Genomic DNA, 20,306 nt, shown 5'->3' on the forward strand with positions numbered 1-20,306 from the left:
GCTTGAATGACCGAAACCTCACTCAATAGGAGTAGAGTAATTTACATATAGTAGTATATGAATTTTATAAAGATGTACGGTGTTCGTATAAATTACATTACGAGAATTACATCTTCCGTTAGACAGAAGAGAGGACGTCGTTACTGTTAATCATCATCATCGATCAGTTTCGGTTACTCCCAGATGTTCCAACGGTCCACTTTCATCTTTAATTTGCATTGCCGTGTTACGTTTGTTTATGTTATATAATCCAGACTTGAGTAAATGCAGGGGAACATAAATGAATCAGCTACTAAATGTTGCAGCAATGCTCGATTATTTAAAACCCATTTACAAGCCTGTTATTTGTACCGCTTCCCTCCATGTATAAAAGACTGCTCAAATGCTAGTGGCTGCAAGAGGCTGAACAGCCCAGAGTAGCTTTCATTTGTTCATCTGTCCTGATGCGTTAGTTTATTAGGATTGCAAAGTAGCGGGTTTTCCGCGTGCTTCTTCGGGGAAGAAGTCGTAGAAAGTGAGAGAGCCGTCATCGGGAACTGATAAAGAAGCTAGATGGCGAGAGGAGTACCAGAGGATATGGAACTGCCACTGTCGTGGACGGCAAGTGGACAGTCTATCCTCAAACTGAACATCCGCCATCTGTGGTTATGTGGAGTGTGGCCACTTCCTGGTTCCTGGATGTTTGAACTGTACGGCTTTGTGGGGCTGGTATTGGGCGTCTGGAATGCAGTGGAGAGTTCGCTGGCCCTTTACTACTGCTGGGGAGACATGGAGGAGACGACGCTGGTTCTTACCAGTACCTTCACAATCGGTTGCGGCACCGTCAAGATGGCCTTCTTTATGCACAACCAGCGGCAGTACTACGCGCTGGCTCGACGCGTGGACGTGCTGATGTCTCTGCAGAGGGAAGCCTGCTCTGCGGACCCTGGTTTGGCCGACATCCACCACTGCTCCCAGAGGTGTGCGTTCCGTCTCACCACGGGCATGCTGCTCTTCATGTTCTCGCAGTGTTTCGTGTGGTTCCCCATGCCGATCGTGGCGCGGAGGGAGGAACGGCGCCTGCCGTTCGCTCAGCACGCCTGGGACAACAACACCCACTACTACGCGCTGTCGTACGCCGTGCAGTGCGTGATAGGGGCGTGGACGAGTCAGCTGAGTTTCGGCGTCGACCTGCTCTTCGTCGCCGTCATGATTCTAGTGGCTGCGCAGCTGCAGATACTTACACTGCGCATTGTCAATATGAAGGCGGAGAGGTACGAAGTAAAGGTAGAAGATGAGGGCAGATCCGTGAACGGCAATATTTCCGATATAATGTACGAAAATTTGTGCCTTTGTATCGAAAGCCACCAGAAAATTCTCAGGTACGTTGCATAAACTGGATAGTTTCTCTTGCACGTATCTTAATAAGCACTGTTAATCTTATCCGTAGTAAGCACGACAATTTGAACACTCCATAATAATTCTTTTCCAACATTCGTTGTGTGTTAAGAATGACTACATACGAAGAAATGTTATTCAAAATGCATAGTTTTAATGCCACGTAAAATATTGTCTCGGTACAGCGACACATAACTAGCACTCATTGAACAGAAATGGATACGTGTGCACTTCACTAAACTTGAGAGTAAACTAGCTTTGTGTTCTTGACATATTGGTCCGCAACCTCTTTCAACAGTTTAAACGTAGTGATACGCCATGAATGAAATATAGGTGCCCACCAGTACTTTGTCTGACACTCTTATGTTTACTGATATGTCGATAATCTTTTGGTGTTTGGAAAGTGTGGCACGACATCCAGTGATGACCATAATATAAAATGTCAAAGCAGTGTATTTTGACTAGACTACAGTTTTTGGAAGTGTGAAGACAGCATGAATAAGATACAGGGAGCAAAAAATTATCTACCACATGTAGTTAAATCAGACGGCAGTAGTCGAAGCACATTACACAGAGGCAGTCGCTGATCTACAGCTCGTAGAGACATCAGACAGCAGTATCGAAAGACATTACACAGAGACAGTGGTTGAGGAAGAAGTTGTTCAATTCGCGCCCTCAACAAGCAAGGAGAAATTTATACTAGAAATTTAAATTCCGAAGTATCCAACAAAAACCTTAAAGTTTTCCAACGACCCTGTGACCCAGGTAGAGACGGCAAATGATTTCGATGTTCAGTTACGAAAAGACATAGGTAGTATCTTGAAAATACGTTATAAGTTGAACATCATTAAACGTAGACGAGTGTTATAGAGAGTGATGAATTTAAGTCAGGCGATGATGGGGTAGCTACATTGGAAAATCAGATGCGAAAACTAGTCGACCAGTTTTGCTGTTTTGGTAGAAATGGCTAATGGTCAGTAGCGAAGAGGATATAAAATGCACCATGGCACGGGTTTTATTTTCGGTTCGGGAGGAGATTTTCTCGCATGGCGTGGTTTGGTTCCCCATCATCGTTTCATCGTCACTGATACGTAAGTCACCCAATGTACCGCCAACTTGAGTAATAGAAGGGACTGTCTAACAGAAGCCATCATAAGACGTCAGAGAATCGTCATACTGGAAAGAGGTTTGTATGTATTGGTTGGTTTAAAAGAGGGGGGGAAGGAACAAAATTGCCTGGTCATCGGTCCCTAAGTTTGTATGTATGTCGCGTATATTGTAAGCAGGCTCAGATGATTGTAGGTTATAGAAGTTTGCCGAGAAATGGAGAAACTTGGACAGTGTTGACTAGGGTGGAGCGCTGCATCAAACAAGTCTTTGTACTGCACACAAAAAGCAACTCGCAATGGATTAGGATATGGTGAGTGCTTGAAAATGGCAACTGGACAACATGCCACAAACGGAAATTCATCTGTAAAATGAAGTTCTACCTCGAGGGCCATTCTGGAATAAATAGTGTGTCGAGCTGGAATTCGGAACAACGATTTGCGTCCTCGATGTATGTACAGGAAACGAGTTTAACAAAAAATATGCTAAAATAATAGGTGTTCAGACTAACTAGGATATTATTCGGGTTTGTGGTACCCATGACGTAAGCATTAGCATGTAAAGCTCATTTCACTACAGGACCATTAGACGAGGAAAACAAGCTCTGAATAGACGAAAATGGGGAAGGTAATCGGGCGTGAACGTTTCAAAGGAAACTTCCACCACTATATTAGTGAATTAAACCTATGTCAGTTGGAAGTCATAAAAACCATCGACTGCCTGCGGCAAGAACAGGGCAAACTTTCACAAACATGTTTGACTGGTGGAGATAGCAACAACAATGCTCCAGTATCTAAAATAGTACGCTGTTGCCAAATGACATCTAACATCTCATGAAATATCAACAACTGGTTTTTGGGCAAAAGGTAACGAAAATTCTTAAGTCTCATTTTCAACCTTTCCTGTATGGGCTCTGAAAAGTGTAAGGTAACAGTTCGCGAAGTGACAGAATTCATATCCTGAAACATTCAGTCTACAAACAGAAAAAAAATCGTATTAAATATTGCTGTAAGGAGTATGATGTCAAATGCCGTGTAGATCACGGATGAAAAGTAGATATGACAGAAGTGTGACTGACTCGTAAACCATATGTTAGAGTGATTAGTTAAGATACTGCTCCTGAACTTTAGTTAAAGGGGATTCAGAATCCATACACCTTTACGTAGGATCCGAAGTGCACTTCAGCCGTTTGTTGAAGCAAGCTGCAAAACGACTAATGCCAATTCCTGCAGCATTGTATCACGTTTTCCATCTCTAGGAACTTAATTTTGATTATATTAGCCATACGAAGAGAGAGTTGCAGTAAATGTCCGTTGTTATTACAAAACTATTTCAGTAGCTGTTACAACTGGAGAAACCTTTAACAACTATTAACCATCTCGACAGTTATGTCAAAAGACTATCTGTCCATTGACCTCTTGTAGCTCATACTGCGTCTGCTGATGTTGCCTTCTGTGATCTTCCGCAAGCCAATAACGAAACAACAAAAGCTGAATATCAGGACACGCTATCTGAAGATGACGAAATTACACAAATCAGTCACACCTATTGTCGATTTTGGCTGAAATGTCCTGCTTCGTTTTAACTCAAATTTCAGATGGCCTTTGGATTCCTTACAATCAAAAGCAGTAAGGATCCTACAGCAAATATTAAGCTCGAGTACGTATTATAAAATTCCTCGAGAAAACAATAGGCCGTGCGGCGTGGCCGCAGGGTTTGAGGTGCCTTGTCACGGATTGCGCGGCCCCTTCTGCCGGAGGTTAGGGTCTTCCCTCGGGCATGGGTGTGTGTGTTGTTCTTAGCATAAGTTAGTGTAAGTTAGTTTAAGTAGTGTGTAAGTCTAGGGACAGATGAAAATGTTCAAATGTGTTTGAAATCTTATGGGACTTAACTGCTAAGGTCATCAGTCCCTGAACTTACACACTACTTAACCTAAATTATCCTAAGGACAAACACACACACACACCCGTGCCCGAGGGAGGACTCGAACCACCGCCGGGACCAGCCGCACAGTCCTTGACTGCAGCGCTTTGACCACTCGGCTAATCCCGCGCGGCTAGGGACCGATGACCTCAGCAGTTTGGTACAATCTTGCGACAAAACAGACGGCAGCTACCGAATACAACAACCGCGTGAAACGTAGTTCGTTTTTGACATACGATACCTCGCAAGCAGTAAAAATGACGACATATTTTGATTCATGCTGTTAGTTAAAACTGATACTGTACTAAGTACCGAGCATGCGCTAATCCTCAAGCGTTCTGTGGATGTGGGAACATCATCCTTGTATGTATTACAAAACATAAATCTTGTGTCAAGAAGAGGACCCATGGCATGGTCGGCAATGGACACGACCTCGGAATAATTATCCAGAAGGCATGCACACTGATTAGATGAAACATTAAGACCACTGCCCTCCGCCAGGTTGTGTGCTGCCTGGCGGCGTTGAAGGCACGTGACACGATGACAGAAGTATACGGGCGGAGCAGACACGAATGGGGAATTATTGTAGCGAAGATAAGTGGCGCCAGTGCGGAAATCCGCCGACTTAACCGAGCATCTCGGAAACAGCGAAGCTGGTCGGCTGTTCGCGTCGTACTGAGGTGAGCATTTGTGGTAAATGGTTGAAGAAGGCTGAAATCACTCGTAGGCGACAAGAGGATGGACGTCCATGCCACATTACAGAAGACAGTTATCGAAGGCTTGCCGAATCTCTAAATAAGGATAGCGACGGTCTGTGGCAGATCTGAAGACAGAGTACATTTCTGGTGCAAGCGCAAATCTTTTGGAAGCACACCTTTCAGAGCAAAGTGATGAACTTGGTGTCCCGCAGCAGAGGACCCCTACACGTCTTCCCATGCTGGTACAATAACATGGTCAGTTATGTTTACAGTGGGCATGCGATCATCGTGATCGTCCCCTAGGAATGGAATTTTGTCGCCTGGTCGGATGAACCTCATTTATTGGTAAACCACGTTGATGGTCGCGCCCAGATACGCTCTCACCCAGGCGACCGGCTGCTTGAAACATGCAGCTTGCCACGGCTACAGACCGGTGGGAGCAGTATTAGCCGGCTGGGGTGGCCGAGCGGTTCTAGGCGCTACAGCCCAGAACCGCGCGACCGCTACGGTCGCAGGTTCAAATCCTGCCTCGGCCATGGATGTGTGTGAGGTCCTTAGGTTAGTTAGGTTTTTCTATGGGACTGATGACCTCAGAAGTTAAGTCCCATAGTGCTCAGAGCCATTTGAACCATTTGAGCAGTATTATGTTATGGGGGACATTCACCTGGGCTTCCATGGGACCTGCCGTAGTAATCGATGACACCATGACAGCTCCAGGCTACGTGAACAATATTAGGCACCATCTGTAGCCCCTTATGCTTGACGTCTTCGTCAACGGAGATGGCATCTTCCAGCAGGATAACTGTCCGTCTCACAAAGTCAGAATCATGCTGCAGTCGTTTGAGGAGCATGATTGTGAATCCACCTTGATGTCTTGGCCATTAAATTGAGCTCTTCTAAATACGATGACACACAAGTGGGACGCGATTGGGTGCCAGCTCCGAGCCGACAAACCAATCGTTCGTTGATTACGGGAAGCGTGTGACTTGTGTGTAGGCGTCTGGTACCTCAGAACTCTGGAAAACAATAAGCAGTTGTTGAACGCAAGACACGCAGAATTATTGCCTTATTGAGTTCCAGAAGTCGTCCAACACGCATTTTGGTACCTGGTCATAATCACGTCAGTGTACACTCCATTGTTTGCAATTCGGTTACTTGACTGTGCAATTGTATGTGGAGAATATTAGAATCCTTAACATTCCAGCTTCGCTCATAGCGGCTTAAAATCATCTGACGCGTAAGTACACTACGTGGTCGAAAGTATCCGAAAAACATAGGTTTTTCATATTAGGTGCATCGTGCTGCCACCTACTGCCAAGTACTCCAAATCAGCGACCTCAGTAGTCATTAGACATCTTGACAGAGCAGAATGGGGCGCTCCGCGGAACTCATGGACTTCTAATTTCGTCAGGTGACTGGGTGTCACTTGCGTCATACGTCTGCACGCGAGATTTTCACACTCCCAAACATCCCTAGGTCCACTGTTTCTGATGTGATAGTGGACTGGAAACGTGAAGGGACACGTACAGCACAAAAGCGTACAGGCCGACTTTGACAGTTGGCTGACTGAGGCCGCCGTCAGTTGAAGAGGGTCGTATTGTGTAATACGCAGACACCTATCCAGACCATCACACAGGAATTCCGAACTGCATGAGGATCCACTGCAAGTACTATGACAGTTAGGTGGGAGATGAGAAAACTTGGATTTCATGGTCGAGCGGCTGCTCATAAGCCACCCATCACGCCAGTAAATGCCAAACGATCCTCGCTAGGTGTTAAGAGCGTAAACAGTGGGCGATTGAACAGATCAAAAACATTGATTGAAATGACGAATCACAGTACACAGTGTAGCGATCCGATGGCAGGGTGTGGGTATGGCGAATGCCCGGTGAACGTCATCTGCTAGCGTATGTAGTGCCAACAGTAGAATTCGGAGGCGGTGGTGTCGTGGTGTGGTCGAGTTTTTCATGGAGGGCACCCCCTTTTTTTTGCGTAACATTGTCACAGCACTGTTGAAGAGCACATTTTTAAAATGCACGGCTGGTCCCGGAGGAGGTTCGTGTCCTCCCTCGGGCATGGATGTGTGTGTTTCTCCTTAGGATAATTTAGGTTAAGTAGTGTGTTAGCTTAGGAACTGACGACTTTAGCTGCTAAGTCCCATAAGATTTCACACACACACACATAATGCACGGCCTGTGATGGAGTGGTTACATGACAATAAGATACCTGTAATTAACTGGCCTGCACAGCATCCTGACCTGAATCCTATAGAACAGCTTTGGGATGTTTTGGAACGCCGACTTCGTGCCAGGCCTCACAGACCGACATGGATACCTCTCCTCAGTGCAGCACTCTGTGAAGAACGGTTTGCCATTCTCCAAGAAATCTTCCAGCACCTGACTTAGCGTATGCCTGCGAGAGTGGAAGCTGTCATCAAGGCTAAGGGTGGGACAACACCATATTGAATACCAGCATTACCGATGGAAGACGCCACGAACGTCTAAGTCATATTAATCCAGATTTACGGATACTTTTGATCACATACTGTGGCTTCGCAAGTACTCGAAGAGAATGTTACAGTGCTTTTACTAAATGAGGAGCCAACACAATGTGACCACTATCCGCCGTGAGACAGCACGATGTCCCGTCGCATTGCTAGCAATAAGGAAAGTAAAATAACTAATCGAAAGTATTCAGACATCTGTTAGTGAATCTTAAAAGAAGGTGTGTCCACCCTTCGCCTTTATGACGGCTTGAATTCTGCGGTACATAATTTCAATGAAGTTGTCTGTGGAGGAATTGCAGCTCGTTCTTCATCAAGAGCCGAAACCAAAGAGCGTTCCGTTTTTGGACACTTGAATCTGGTGCGAAATCGACGTTGTAGCTTACCCACAGTGTTCAGTTGGGTTCAGGTAGGGAGAGTGGCAGGCCTGTCCATGTCATTACTGCTGTCTCCGCCACCCATTTCCTCAGAGAAGCTGCTCTACGACAGAGTCCATCGTTATGCTGATAAAATCAATCATCGTTCCGAATCGTTCCTCTATTATACACAGTACACAGATCATGCAAAATGGGTTCGTATCTTTCCTCATCCACGAGAAGCACCCTTATATCATAACACCACCTTCTCTGTACTTCACTGTTAGTACTACACATGATGGTCGGTAGTATTACCCAGACATTTACAAAACCAAAACCCTTTCATCGAATAGTCACAGGTTCCATCGTGTTTCACCACTTAAAATCATTGTGAAGTGGCGTCGATTTTACACCATCTCGAGCGTTGCTTAGCATTGATAACAGGAAGTGTAGCTTCTGAGGACATGCTCGACCACGGTACCCCATTCTTTTTAACTCGTGATGCACAGTCATTGCGCTACCTGAACAGCTGGTATCAGTTTGGACTCATGAGTGATTCCTTTAGATGATTTCAGGCGATTTCTGACAATCACCTTCCACTGTGGTCTTTGGTCCCTATTAGTCATTAACTGAGGTCTTCCTGGTCTTCGTCCAGCGGTGGTAGTTCCCTCGCATTTTCACTTGAGAATCACATCACCAACAGTCGACCTGCGCAGCTGTAGAAGGACTGAAAAGTCCCTCATGAATTTGTTACTCGGTTGACATCCAATGACTAGTGCATGTTCGGAGTCAGTGACCTGTCCCGGCCAACCCATCCTGCTCTTACTGCTGCTTTGCTCGTAGCAGAATACTAAAATATTTCAAATGGCACTGAGCACTATGGGACTTAACATCTGAGGTAATCAGTCCCCTAGAACCTACAACTATTTAAACCTAACTAACCTAAGGACATCACACACACCCATGCCCGAGGCAGGATTCGAACCTGTGACCGTAGTGGTCGCGCGGTTCCCGACTGTAGCGCCTAGAACCGCTCGGCCACCCCGGTCGGCGGTAGGAAAATCCTCCCAGCCTCTGTTTATACTGATGGGTATGCCTCTCTTGACACCTAGTCTTCACTTCTGCAATGCATTGGGTGTGTCTGGATACTTCTTATTATTTAGTATATACACTACTGGCCATTAAAATTGCTACACCACGAACATGACGACCTACAGACGCGAAATGTAACCGACAGGAAGAATATGCTGTGATATGCAAATGATTAGTTTTTCAGAGCATTCACACAAGGTTGGCGCCGGTGGCGACACCTGCAACGTGCTGACATGAGGAAAGTATCCAACCGATTTCTCATACACAAACAGCAGTTGACCGGCGTTGCCTGGTGAAACGTTGTTGTGATGCCTCGTGTAAGGAGGAGAAATGCGTACCCTCACGTTTCCGACTTTGATAAAGGTCGGATTGTACCCTATCGCAATTGCGGTTTATCGTATCGCGACATTGCTGCTCGCGTTGGTCCAGATCCAATGACTGTTATCAGAATATGGAATCGGTGGGTTCAGGTGGATAATACGGAACGCCGTGCTGGATCCAAACGGCCTCGTAACACTAGCGGTCCAGATGACAGGCATCTTATCTGCATGACTGCACGGATCGAGCAGCCATGTCGCGATCTCTGAGTCAACAGATGGGGAAGTTTGCAAGACAACAACCATCTGCACGAACAGTTCGACGACGTTTGCAGCAGCATGGACTATCAGCTCGGAGACAATGGCTGCGGTTACCTGTGACGCTGCATCACAGACAAGAGCACCTGCGATGGTGTACTCAACGACGAACCTGGGAGCACGAATGGCAGAACGTCATTTTTTCGGATGAATCCAGGTTCTGTTTACAGCATCATGATGGTCGCATCCGTGTTTGGCGACATCGCGGTGAACGCACGTTGGAAGCGTGTATTCGTCATCGCCATACTGCAGCGGATAGACACTTGGTGCAGGGAGTGGCAACTGACCCTTAACATAGACAAATGTAATGTATTGCGAATACATAGAAAGATGGATCCTTTATTGTATGATTATATGATAGCGGAACAAACACTGGTAGCAGTTACTTCTGTAAAACATCTGGGAGTATGCGTACGGAACGATTTGAAGTGGAATGATCATATAAAATTAACTGTTGGTAAGGCGGGTGCGAGGTTCAGATTCATTGTGAGAGTCCTTAGAAAATGTAGTTCATCAACAAGAGAGGTGGCTTACAAAACACTCATTCGACCTATACTTGAGTACTGCTCATCAGTGTGGGATCCGTACCAGGTGGGGTTGACAGAGGAGATAGAGAAGATCCAAAGAAGAGCGGCGTGTTTCGTCACAGGGTTATTTGTTAAGCGTGATAGCTTTACGGAGATGTTCAGCAAACTCAAGTGGCAGACTCTGCAAGAGAGGCGCTCTGCATGCGGTGTAGCTTGCAGTCCAGGTTTCGAGCGGGTGCGTTTCTGGATGAGTTATCGAATATATTGTTTCCCCCTACTTTTACCTCCCGAGGAGATCACGAATGTAAAATGGGAGAGATTAGAGCGCACACGGAGGCTTTCTGGCAGTCGTTATTCCCGCGAACCATGCGCAACTAGAACAGGGTGGCTTGCGGAGTGTAAATGGAGATGTAGATGTAGATCACCCGGCGTGATGGTATGGGGTGCCATTGGTTACACGACTCGGTCACCTCTTGTTCGCACTGACGGCACTTTCAACAGCGGACGTTACATTTCAGATGTTTACGACCCGTGGCTCTACCCTTCATTCGATCCCTGCGAAATCGTACATTTCAGCAGGATAAAGCACGACCGCATATTGCAGGTCCTGTACGGGCCTTTCTGAATAAAGAAAATGTTCGACTGTTGCCCTGGCCAGCACATTCTCACGATCTCTCACCAATTGAAAATGTCTGGTCAGTGGTGGCCGAGCAACTGGCTCGTCACAACACGCCAGGCACAACTTTTGATGAACTGTGGTATTGTGTTGAAGCTGCATGGGCAGCTGTACCTGTACACGCCATCCAGGCTCTGTTTGACGCAATGCCCAGAAGTATCAAGGCCGTTATTACGGCCAGAGGTGGTTGTTCTGGGTACTGATTTCTCAGGATATATGCACCCGAATCGCGTGAAATTGTAATCACATGTCAGTTCTAGTATAATATATTTGTCGAATGAACACCCGTTTATCATCTGCATTTCTTCTTGGTGTAGCAATTTAAATGGCCAGTAGTGTATAATTGGAACAGAAATGACGGGAGAATCATTTCTGCTACCATACGGACCTTATATTGGAAAATCCATGGACATTAGTGAGATTGACAAAGAGAAGCTTATTGTGACCCAGCACCTGGGAACGAGGATCTCGGAAATGGCAAAACTGGTCTGCTGTTAACTTGCTACTGTCAGGACTTTGGTACAAAGTAACTGAAGAAGGTACAAGTAGGTGAACAGCTATTGGAAGTCCACTTATAATTACTGAACATGGAGTTCAAACCATTTCCCACTCTGTAAATTAGGTTAGTCAGCAATCTGTGGGAGATCTGAAGATGGAGTACAATGTTGGTGGAGTCACTAATGTTTTTGAGTACTCCATACAGCGCTCAATACTCGACCTGTGGCTCCTCGCCAAACTTCCCCTTTGTGTTTCCCTTTCGACCCAATGGCAACTGTCGATTATGACTGCAGAGGTCATTGTGGCTGGACCATTAATCTGTGAAATCATGTCACCTGAATGCAAATCACCTTTCTTGTCAGTACAAGTCGTGTATAGATGTGCCGCCATTACACGAACAGCTAATCGAAACATACACCATACCTAAATATGCAGGCCCTTGGTAGAAGTATTATTCTGTGGGGGAATAGTCACCTGAGTTTCCATGAGAAATGCAACGTTAATCGAAGGTATCATGATTGCTGTTGACTACTATCGACTATGTGTGCTTCATTGCTGATACCCTTCGCCTCTTCACGCTTGATGCCTTACCTGACGTCGATGGCGTTTTCTAGTGGTTAACTGCCCCTATCAAAGGCTAGGATCTGTTTACAGTGGTTTGAGAAGCAATAAATAAATATACATCAGCTACCAAATTTGCCTGGTTTAAAACCGATGGAACACAAATGGGACTCTACTTAGTCCCAGCACACCGTCAACATATCCCCGGCCCAAAATTTATGCAAGCGTGAGCCATGTGTAGACATCTGTGATCACATAGCTCCGGAAAATTACCCAGGATTGCCGAATGTTGCTCTACTGTATTCCCAAGTTCATTCACTACGCTATTAAGCAAGGCGTGATTATGATTTGACTCATTAGATTAAATTATTGATGGTTAACATAAGAGGTTCCATACGGCTGTTTGCAGACTGAATACAGAACACCAAACACTGAACCACTGCTCAGAAAAGGTAAGTGGACAGGTACTTGCGTCACGGACAGGACTACCAGTCCCTCTCATGTTTCAGTATGTAATGGCTCCAAGGAAACACTACGATCTGTCATCATACCCCTGGGAACATTATTCATTTTGATCACCACACGTACTTGCAAGCTGTAAGTTACTGCCTCTGTTATAAAACTTCCAGGACAGCTTTTTATATCTGAGTTTGCAGTACTAAAAAGGAACGAATGTAGTTTTTATGTTACCTGATACGTGTGCGTCCTTGAAATGGCCTTGGCCATGCTTCCGGGCAGACTCACTATGTGGCAGCGCTGTGCTTAGCAACACATTGTTCGGGTGCTCGGCGCATTAGTTACTGTGACACAATGGGAGCAAAGAATGAACATTAAGTTCTGTGTTAAGCTCGGGAAAAACCCCTAGTGAAACTTTGACAATGGTTAACTAAACGTACCCAGGCGATGCTCTATCAAGAAGTTGTGTTTTCGAATGGCACAAAGGCAGTGAGAGATTCAATCCAAAACGATGGCAGAGCTGGTCGCCCGTCTACAGCACACACTGACGCCAAAGTGGAGCGTGTAAAGCAGCTATTTACAAGAAGGCCGTCATGTTATTGTATGTGCAGAAGAACTTAACGTGAATTGTGATGTGCGTCATGATATACGGTAACAGGTACATAATGCAAAACTTGTCCCTCATATGCTAACAGACAAACAGAAACAGGGAACACAAAGACTTTTTGCTGAACGAATGGATAGAACCAGATGGGACCCTACATTTCTGTGAAAGATTGTTCCTGGTGTGAAAGTTTGTGCCACCAGCATTAGCCCCACACGAAGTGTCAGAGTGCTGAATGTCCGAGTCCTCGATCACCGCCTCGGAAAAAGTCAAACGACAATCTTCTAGAAGAAAGACAATGTTGAACGCTTTCTTTGACAGTAAAGGAATAATTCACCACGAGTATGTACTTACAGTTCAGTCAATAAACCATAGTTTTTATTAGGAAGATTTGAAACGTTTGCGCCAAGCAATTCGATGTCACCGTCCTGATTAGTGATATTTTCGGGACCGGTTCTTATTGCATCAGAGTACAAAACACCATACTGGTTTAACTACACTACTGGCCATTATGATTGCTACACCACGAAAATGACGTTCTACAGACGCGAAATCTAACCGACAGAAAGACGATGCAGTGATATGCGAATGATAAGCTTTTCAGAGCATTCACACAAGGTTGGCGCCGGTGGCGACAACTACAACGTGCTGACATGAGAAAAGTATCCAACCGATTTCTCATACACAAACAGCAGTTGCCGGCGTTGCCTGGCGAAACGTTGTTGTGATGCCTCGTGTAAGGAGGAGAAACGCGTACCATTACGTTTCCGACTTTGATAAAGGTCGGATTGTAGCCTATCGCGATTGCGGTTTATCGTACCGCGACATTGCTGCTCGCGTTGGTCCAGATCCAATAACTGTTAGCAAAATATGGAATCGGTCGGTTCAGGAGGGTAATACTCAACGCCGTGCTGGATCCCAACGGCCTCGGATCACTAGCAGTCGAGATGACAGGCATCTTATCCGCACGGCTGTAACGGATCGTGCAGCCACGTCTCTATGCCTGAGACAACAGAGAGGGACGTTTACCAGACAACAACTATCTGCACGAACAGTTCGACGACGTTTGCAGCAGCTTGGACTATCAGTTCGGAGACCATGGCTGCGGTTACCCTTGACGCTACTCCACAGAGAGGGGCACCTGCGATGGTGTACTCAACGACGAACCTGGGAGCACAAATGGTAAACCGTCATTTTTTCGGATGAATCCAGGTTCCGTTTACAGCATCATGATGGTCGCATCCGTGTTTGGCGACATCGCAGTGAACGCACATTTTAAGCTTGTATTCGTCATCGCCATACTGGTGTATCACCCGGCGTGATGGTATGGGGTGCCATTGGTTACACGTCTCGGTCACCTCTTGTTCGCATTGACCTCACTTTGAACAGTGGACGTTACATTTCAGATGTGTTACGACCCGTGGCTCTGCCCTTCATTCGATCCCTGCGAAACCGTACATTTCAGCAGGATAACGCACGACCGCATGTTGTAGGTCCTGTACAGGCCTTTCTGGATACAGAAAATGTTCGACTGTTGCCCTGGCCAGCACATTTTCCAGATCTCTCACCAATTGAAAACGTCTGGTCAATGGTGGCCGAGCAACTGGCTCGTCACAATACGCTAGTCACTACTCTTGATGAACTGTGGTATCGTGTTGAAGCTGCATGGGCAGCTGTACCTGTACACGCTATCCAAGTTCTGTTTGACTGAATTCCTAGGTGTATCAAGGCCGCCGGCCGCGGTGGTCTAGCGGTTCTAGGCGCGCAGTCCGGAACCGCGCGACTGCTACGGTCGCAGGTTCGAATCCTGCCTCGGGCATGGATGTGTGTGATTTCCTTAGGTTAGTTAGGGTTAAGTAATTCTAAGTTCTAGGGGACTGATGACCTCAGATGTTAAGTCCCATAGTGCTCAGAGCCAATTGAACCATTTTTTGTATCAAGGCCGTTATTACCGGCCAGAGGTGGTTGTTCTGGGGACTGATTTCTCAGGATCTATGCACCCAAATTGCGTGAAAATGTAATCACATGTCAGTTCTAGTATAATGTATTTGTCCAATGAATACCCGTTTATCAACTGCGTTTCTTCTTGGTGTAGCTGTTTTAATGGCCAGTAGTGTATTACCGAGTATCTGGCTAGGCATTCTGCTCTTGCCATCTGACATCCGGCGTGTTCGCCCAACCTCTTGCCTTCAGACCAAAAACTTTGGCAACTGTGTGTAGATGGGACTACTTCGATAGGAGCTAGAATTGTTACTTGGTAAGTGCAATTTTCTATTTAAAAAAACCTGTCCTGGAACTTTCTGGAACAGCGAGTATGTAGATGGTGCTTGTTTTTACTTGAGACTACTAAATATCTCGAAAACGACGCATCGTACGAAAAAAAATGCTATAGGTGAAAAGTTAATATGAGCAAAGTGGACATCTGCCAGTGCTACAAGTGGCCACTTTATGACCAGCCCTGTTGCACGGGCGGAACTAATTTCTTATTTTCCAATGGGGACGCCCGACTTTTATTTTAAATTCGGATTCTGAGCCAAAAAATACGTACCGTTTACTCAAATAATTGTTGTCCCCTCGTGGTAGTAGGCGCCATATTGGACATATATCAAATGTGCCTGTTTTTGCAGTTAAGATCCGCCGCAATTGATTCCATATTTCATTTAAGACGTAAATGTTTCTTTTTGGGCCCTGACGGTTGATATTGCGCTCTAAATTTACTTTAGTTTTACAGATTCGACTGTACAGTAAAATAGCGTTAACCGTTTCAGTGTCTGGTTAGAGACTACGTTCAGCGTATTCCAGGATCAAGGACGTGGATATAATAGTTCAATGTTCCTATAGGGATGCTTAATATCGATGAGTCGCCTTTTCTGTCACCATAGAATGCTTCATTTCAGTGATTATCCATGACAAGTGCGCCTGTCACTATCACTTCACGGATATTTTATTTAATTAGAAAGAATTTTGTTTGTATTCTGCGGGTAGGCAGCGAGAAAGTTACGGAGGTAGGATGGAAGCACACACCGAAATCGGTAGCCCTGATGGCTGAGTTGTAGTGCGATCACTGATATGAAGCATTCCGATGGTTTGGGAACTCGCCGCACTCAACCCCATACGGAAGAGAAAACTGCACCACCATACAAATAGCTTTATGGTCAGAAATACCGATTTCTATCCATGTTATTTGTACTTTACAATCACATTTGCAACACTCGAGTAATGTCTGAACATCAATATCAACCAACATAGAAAAAAATTTATATTTACATCGTAAATGAAAAGTAGAATGAAATGGGCAATGGTTTGAGTAAAGCGTACATATTTTTTGGGGGTAGAAACCGAAATGCAATAAAAAAGGGGAGAGGGGGTGGGGTTCACATTTGAAACACGATGCTGGTCCCTCCTCACAGAGGAAGGTTGGATTGCGGTGCCCAGTTGTAACACAGACACATGTCTCCTTTATCAATATAACTTTTCACCTACAACTTTTTTTTCGTATAATGACTCGATTCGAAATATTTGGCTGTCTCAGATTAAAACATACAACCTGTATAATCTATATGTAACGACAGCACGATTGGTTAACGTTGTTACCAAAAATCTCGAAAAGTTATTGAACGATTTATTTCTAATTTTTCACGATACTCCAATGAATATTTGGACGGACACCGACTCTATATAGTCAATTTACATTAAATTATTTCACGGGACATTAATGAACTTTTGAACAGACACAGGTTACATATTTTTCAATATATATTACATACATATAATAAACAATTATGCATTACAACAACCACGTTTGCAAAAAAATACTGAAAAGTGCTTAACCTACTTCCGACAAATTTTTACACGATGATCGTGTAAACATTTAGATTATTTAGGCTATGTAAAATGCAATGTACAGGTTTAGACTACGATATATGAAATGCAGTGCAGTGTCGTGGTTTCACCCAAATAAGTTCTTTCACTTTGTATGTAATTTTAAACGAAACTTAATACATAGAAATACGCTATTTCGCGTTCGTCCTCTGTTTTAACAGAATGACCTAAATATGTTTGCTGGCAGTTTGCGAGGGCATTGTGAAGAACAATGCCCCCAATTTTTTCACTCGGTAAATAAAAGAGAAATTGTTGCATACATCTCATTACTCATGTGTGATCTGGCATTGTCATTCTGAAGGACACGATTCTCCATGTGTGGACGGTCTTTTCGAATTCATGTTTTCAGATTTCTAATTACAGAGTGCCGTTTCTCACCCGTCGATACAGTTTTGTTACTCCGTTTCTCACTTATCGATGCAGTTTTGTTACACACCATCATGTTAAACCCTACAATTCGGAGCGCTCTAGCGGCAGAAGGCTGAAAAAATGTCGATATGAAGCATAAAAATGTAGAGTGTTATTAAAGTTATATAAAAAGTATTAATAGTTTTCACATTAAAAAATTCCTTTTCGTCACACCCTCCTATTTGCAATATGCGTTAGACGAAAAAAAGGGAAAAAACAGACAAACGCTGTCCCAACGGTACCGACCGGCCGTCGTTTCATTCCCATCCCATAGGCGTCACCAGGCGTGGATACGGAGGAACATGCGGTCAGCACACTACTCTCCCGGCCATTGCTGTTTTTTTTTTTTTTTTTTTTTGTGGTCGGTGTCGCTACTTCTGTCAAGTGGCTCCTCAATTGGCCTCACAAGGGCTGAGTGCTTCCCACTTTCCAACAGCGCTTGGCAGACTCGGACAGTGACCCATCCGAATGCTAGCCCAGCCCGACAGCACTCAACTTCGGTGATCTGATGGGAATAGTGTAACCTCTTTGGCAAGGCCATTGGCAATATACATTTAACTGAGAATAGTAAAGAACTAAAAAAGACATTGTAATCTTACTAACAACTTAAATTTTGACAGGTGGTCTCCTACAAATTACTGAAGATGTTTTCAAATGTAAATTGCTGATAACTCTAACAGAAGTTAATGGTCACGGTATTTGTTTAAAGTGAAATAGGTTGAGGTTTTTATGTGGCTGCATTACAAAAGCCTTCACTGCGCAGTTAGTTACAATTTAAAATTGGACGTACCACTGCCTTAATTAATGTTTCGTTCAATTAAAACCACCTTTTTCTTGTTCCAGGTTCGTCAAGGACTTGGAGAACACTATGAGTTCCGTTGTAATGACACAGTTCTGCTTTAGTGTCCTCGTCGCGTGTGTAGCATTATTTCAAGCGACATACGTAAGTTTTTAAATTTTTGGAATGATACAAACGCATTGTTTTTTTATTATTAGTGTGTAAGAAATTCATGTAGCATTTGTATGACTAACATTCTGTGCTCAAAAGCCCACGGCGGTTCGAATGGACTCAGAAATGATAAAAGGCTCCCTTCATCGCATTTTAACATGAATTTAGATAGTTATTACATAATAACACTCCAGAAATTGTATGCAGAAGACAGAGTAAATCTTGAAGGCGATGGAAAACAAATGTAAAATATTATGGATCCAAAAACTGAGAAGCGTTTCACAAAGTAGAATGAAGCGTATTTTACGTCTTTGATTCTGGTTACTGAAGAAAAGTTCTATTAGTGAGGTTGCAATATAGCCCCGTGAATTCCATTAACGCTCAATTAACAGACATAAAGAGTTATGGAATGATGTAGGGAAGACTGACGGAATCATCTCATCTCACTTTCAGAAAATCGGCTGTGTAGTGCTGTTTACATCTGTTCATAATCAACGAAAGATACGAATAAACGGTGTGGTTGTAGTTAGTAAAATAATTGAGGCTCCCAAGTTTATCAATTTTCATTTTTTGTGTCAATACAATTTCCGGGAATTTAAATTCCCGGCTTCATACGAGAGCTATTTTACAGTCAGGAACATTTTAACTTTTTAATGCCTGCACATTTCCGTCTACGAGGGCATATATGTGTAGGCCTACATGCAACACATCTCGATACGAGGATAAAGTTTTAATTATCGTCAGAAAATACACCACCGTATGAGGGAATCGAAAATCGCTAGGTGTATCGGCAAAGCACTCCTATCGTGAATAAAAAGCGTTAACTTCGACTCCAGTTAAAATCAGATGCCCTTACTAGAGAGGGGCCAAAGCGTTATTTACATAGGTTGAATCAGACCTGATCACTCAATGCAGTGAACTAGCTCTTCTTCTTGAATCACCACTCACCGTTCACTCAGAAAAATAAACACGAGTTAAAGGAAGACACCTTGCCATTAATTCAGGTCATTATACCTGTATTTTATATTAGAGATAATATTGTTAAGTCACATGAATTGTAGTTTTGAGATTTAAAAGTTCAGTTTGGTCTGCTGTAAAAAACAAAGATATTTCAAAGAAGCCCTGAATATTTTTTATAAAGTGGAAATCATGTAAAAGTGAGATTGATTTATGTTATATTTTCATACTTTTATTCCAGACAAAATACAATATACGAATTACAACACAATTTTAATTATTTTAAGTATTCGCTGACGCTTCAGCACTTAATGAATCCTAGGAAATAATAAAACCGGCAGTCGCCCATGAGAACATTATAAATCTTGATTGTAATACATATTTCAAAGCTGTACATTACATAGAGGGTGTTTGGTTTAACTTGAGACAGCTAAATATCTCGCAAACCACGGATCACACAAACAAAATATCCGGGTGAAAAGTAAATATTAGCAAAGGGAACATGACTGTGCTACAACTCGGCAGCTCCCAAGCATCGCTCCTGTGTGGGCGTGACCAGCTTTGTATTTTTATTGAATATTTAGGTTTTACTCCAAAAAATATGTACTGTTTACTGAAAACTTTGTTTTATATTTGTGGTAGATGGCGCTGTAAGCTATTGTACAAACATCAAGTATACTGTTTTAATTTTATATTTCATTTACGACGTAAATGTATACCTAACGATTGATATCTATGTTCGAAGTTTACTTTAGTGTTGCAAATTTGATTGTAGTGTACAAAATGGATTGCCGTTTCAGTATCTGGTTAGAAACTACGTTTATCTTGATACAGGAACAACAAATTTTATCTAATTGTTTTCTGTTGCCTGTCGGTAGGCTTGATATTGGAGCCTCTCACCGTTGGGTCCTTGATTTCGGTGAGTATCCATGGGAAATGCACCTATCTCTATCGCTTCATGGATGTTTTATGTTATAACAATGGTTGTTGTTTGTATTCCACCAGCAGCTGCGTAATGGCCAGCGCGAGAGGTACAGCGGTTGGATGGAAACACACACCGAACTCAGTCACCCTGATGTTGTCATTGTGAATTATTT

At 43.9% G+C, this 20,306-nt stretch overlaps 1 protein-coding gene across 1 annotated transcript in view; it reads left to right on the plus strand.

Annotated features, from left to right (window-relative positions):
• Window positions 1-552: 552 nt before the first annotated feature.
• The window catches only part of LOC126204110 (odorant receptor Or2-like), a 55,049-nt gene continuing 35,295 nt past the window's right edge, over window positions 553-20,306 (plus strand). Inside the window, exons 1-2 of the mRNA XM_049938526.1 lie at window positions 553-1,361; window positions 18,147-18,246. Of these exons, the coding sequence (XP_049794483.1) occupies window positions 553-1,361; window positions 18,147-18,246 (909 nt within the window). The remainder of the gene's footprint in view (window positions 1,362-18,146; window positions 18,247-20,306) is intronic.

The sequence above is a fragment of the Schistocerca nitens genome, chromosome 9 (genome assembly GCF_023898315.1).
Source record: "Schistocerca nitens isolate TAMUIC-IGC-003100 chromosome 9, iqSchNite1.1, whole genome shotgun sequence".
Lineage (NCBI taxonomy): Eukaryota > Metazoa > Arthropoda > Insecta > Orthoptera > Acrididae > Schistocerca > Schistocerca nitens.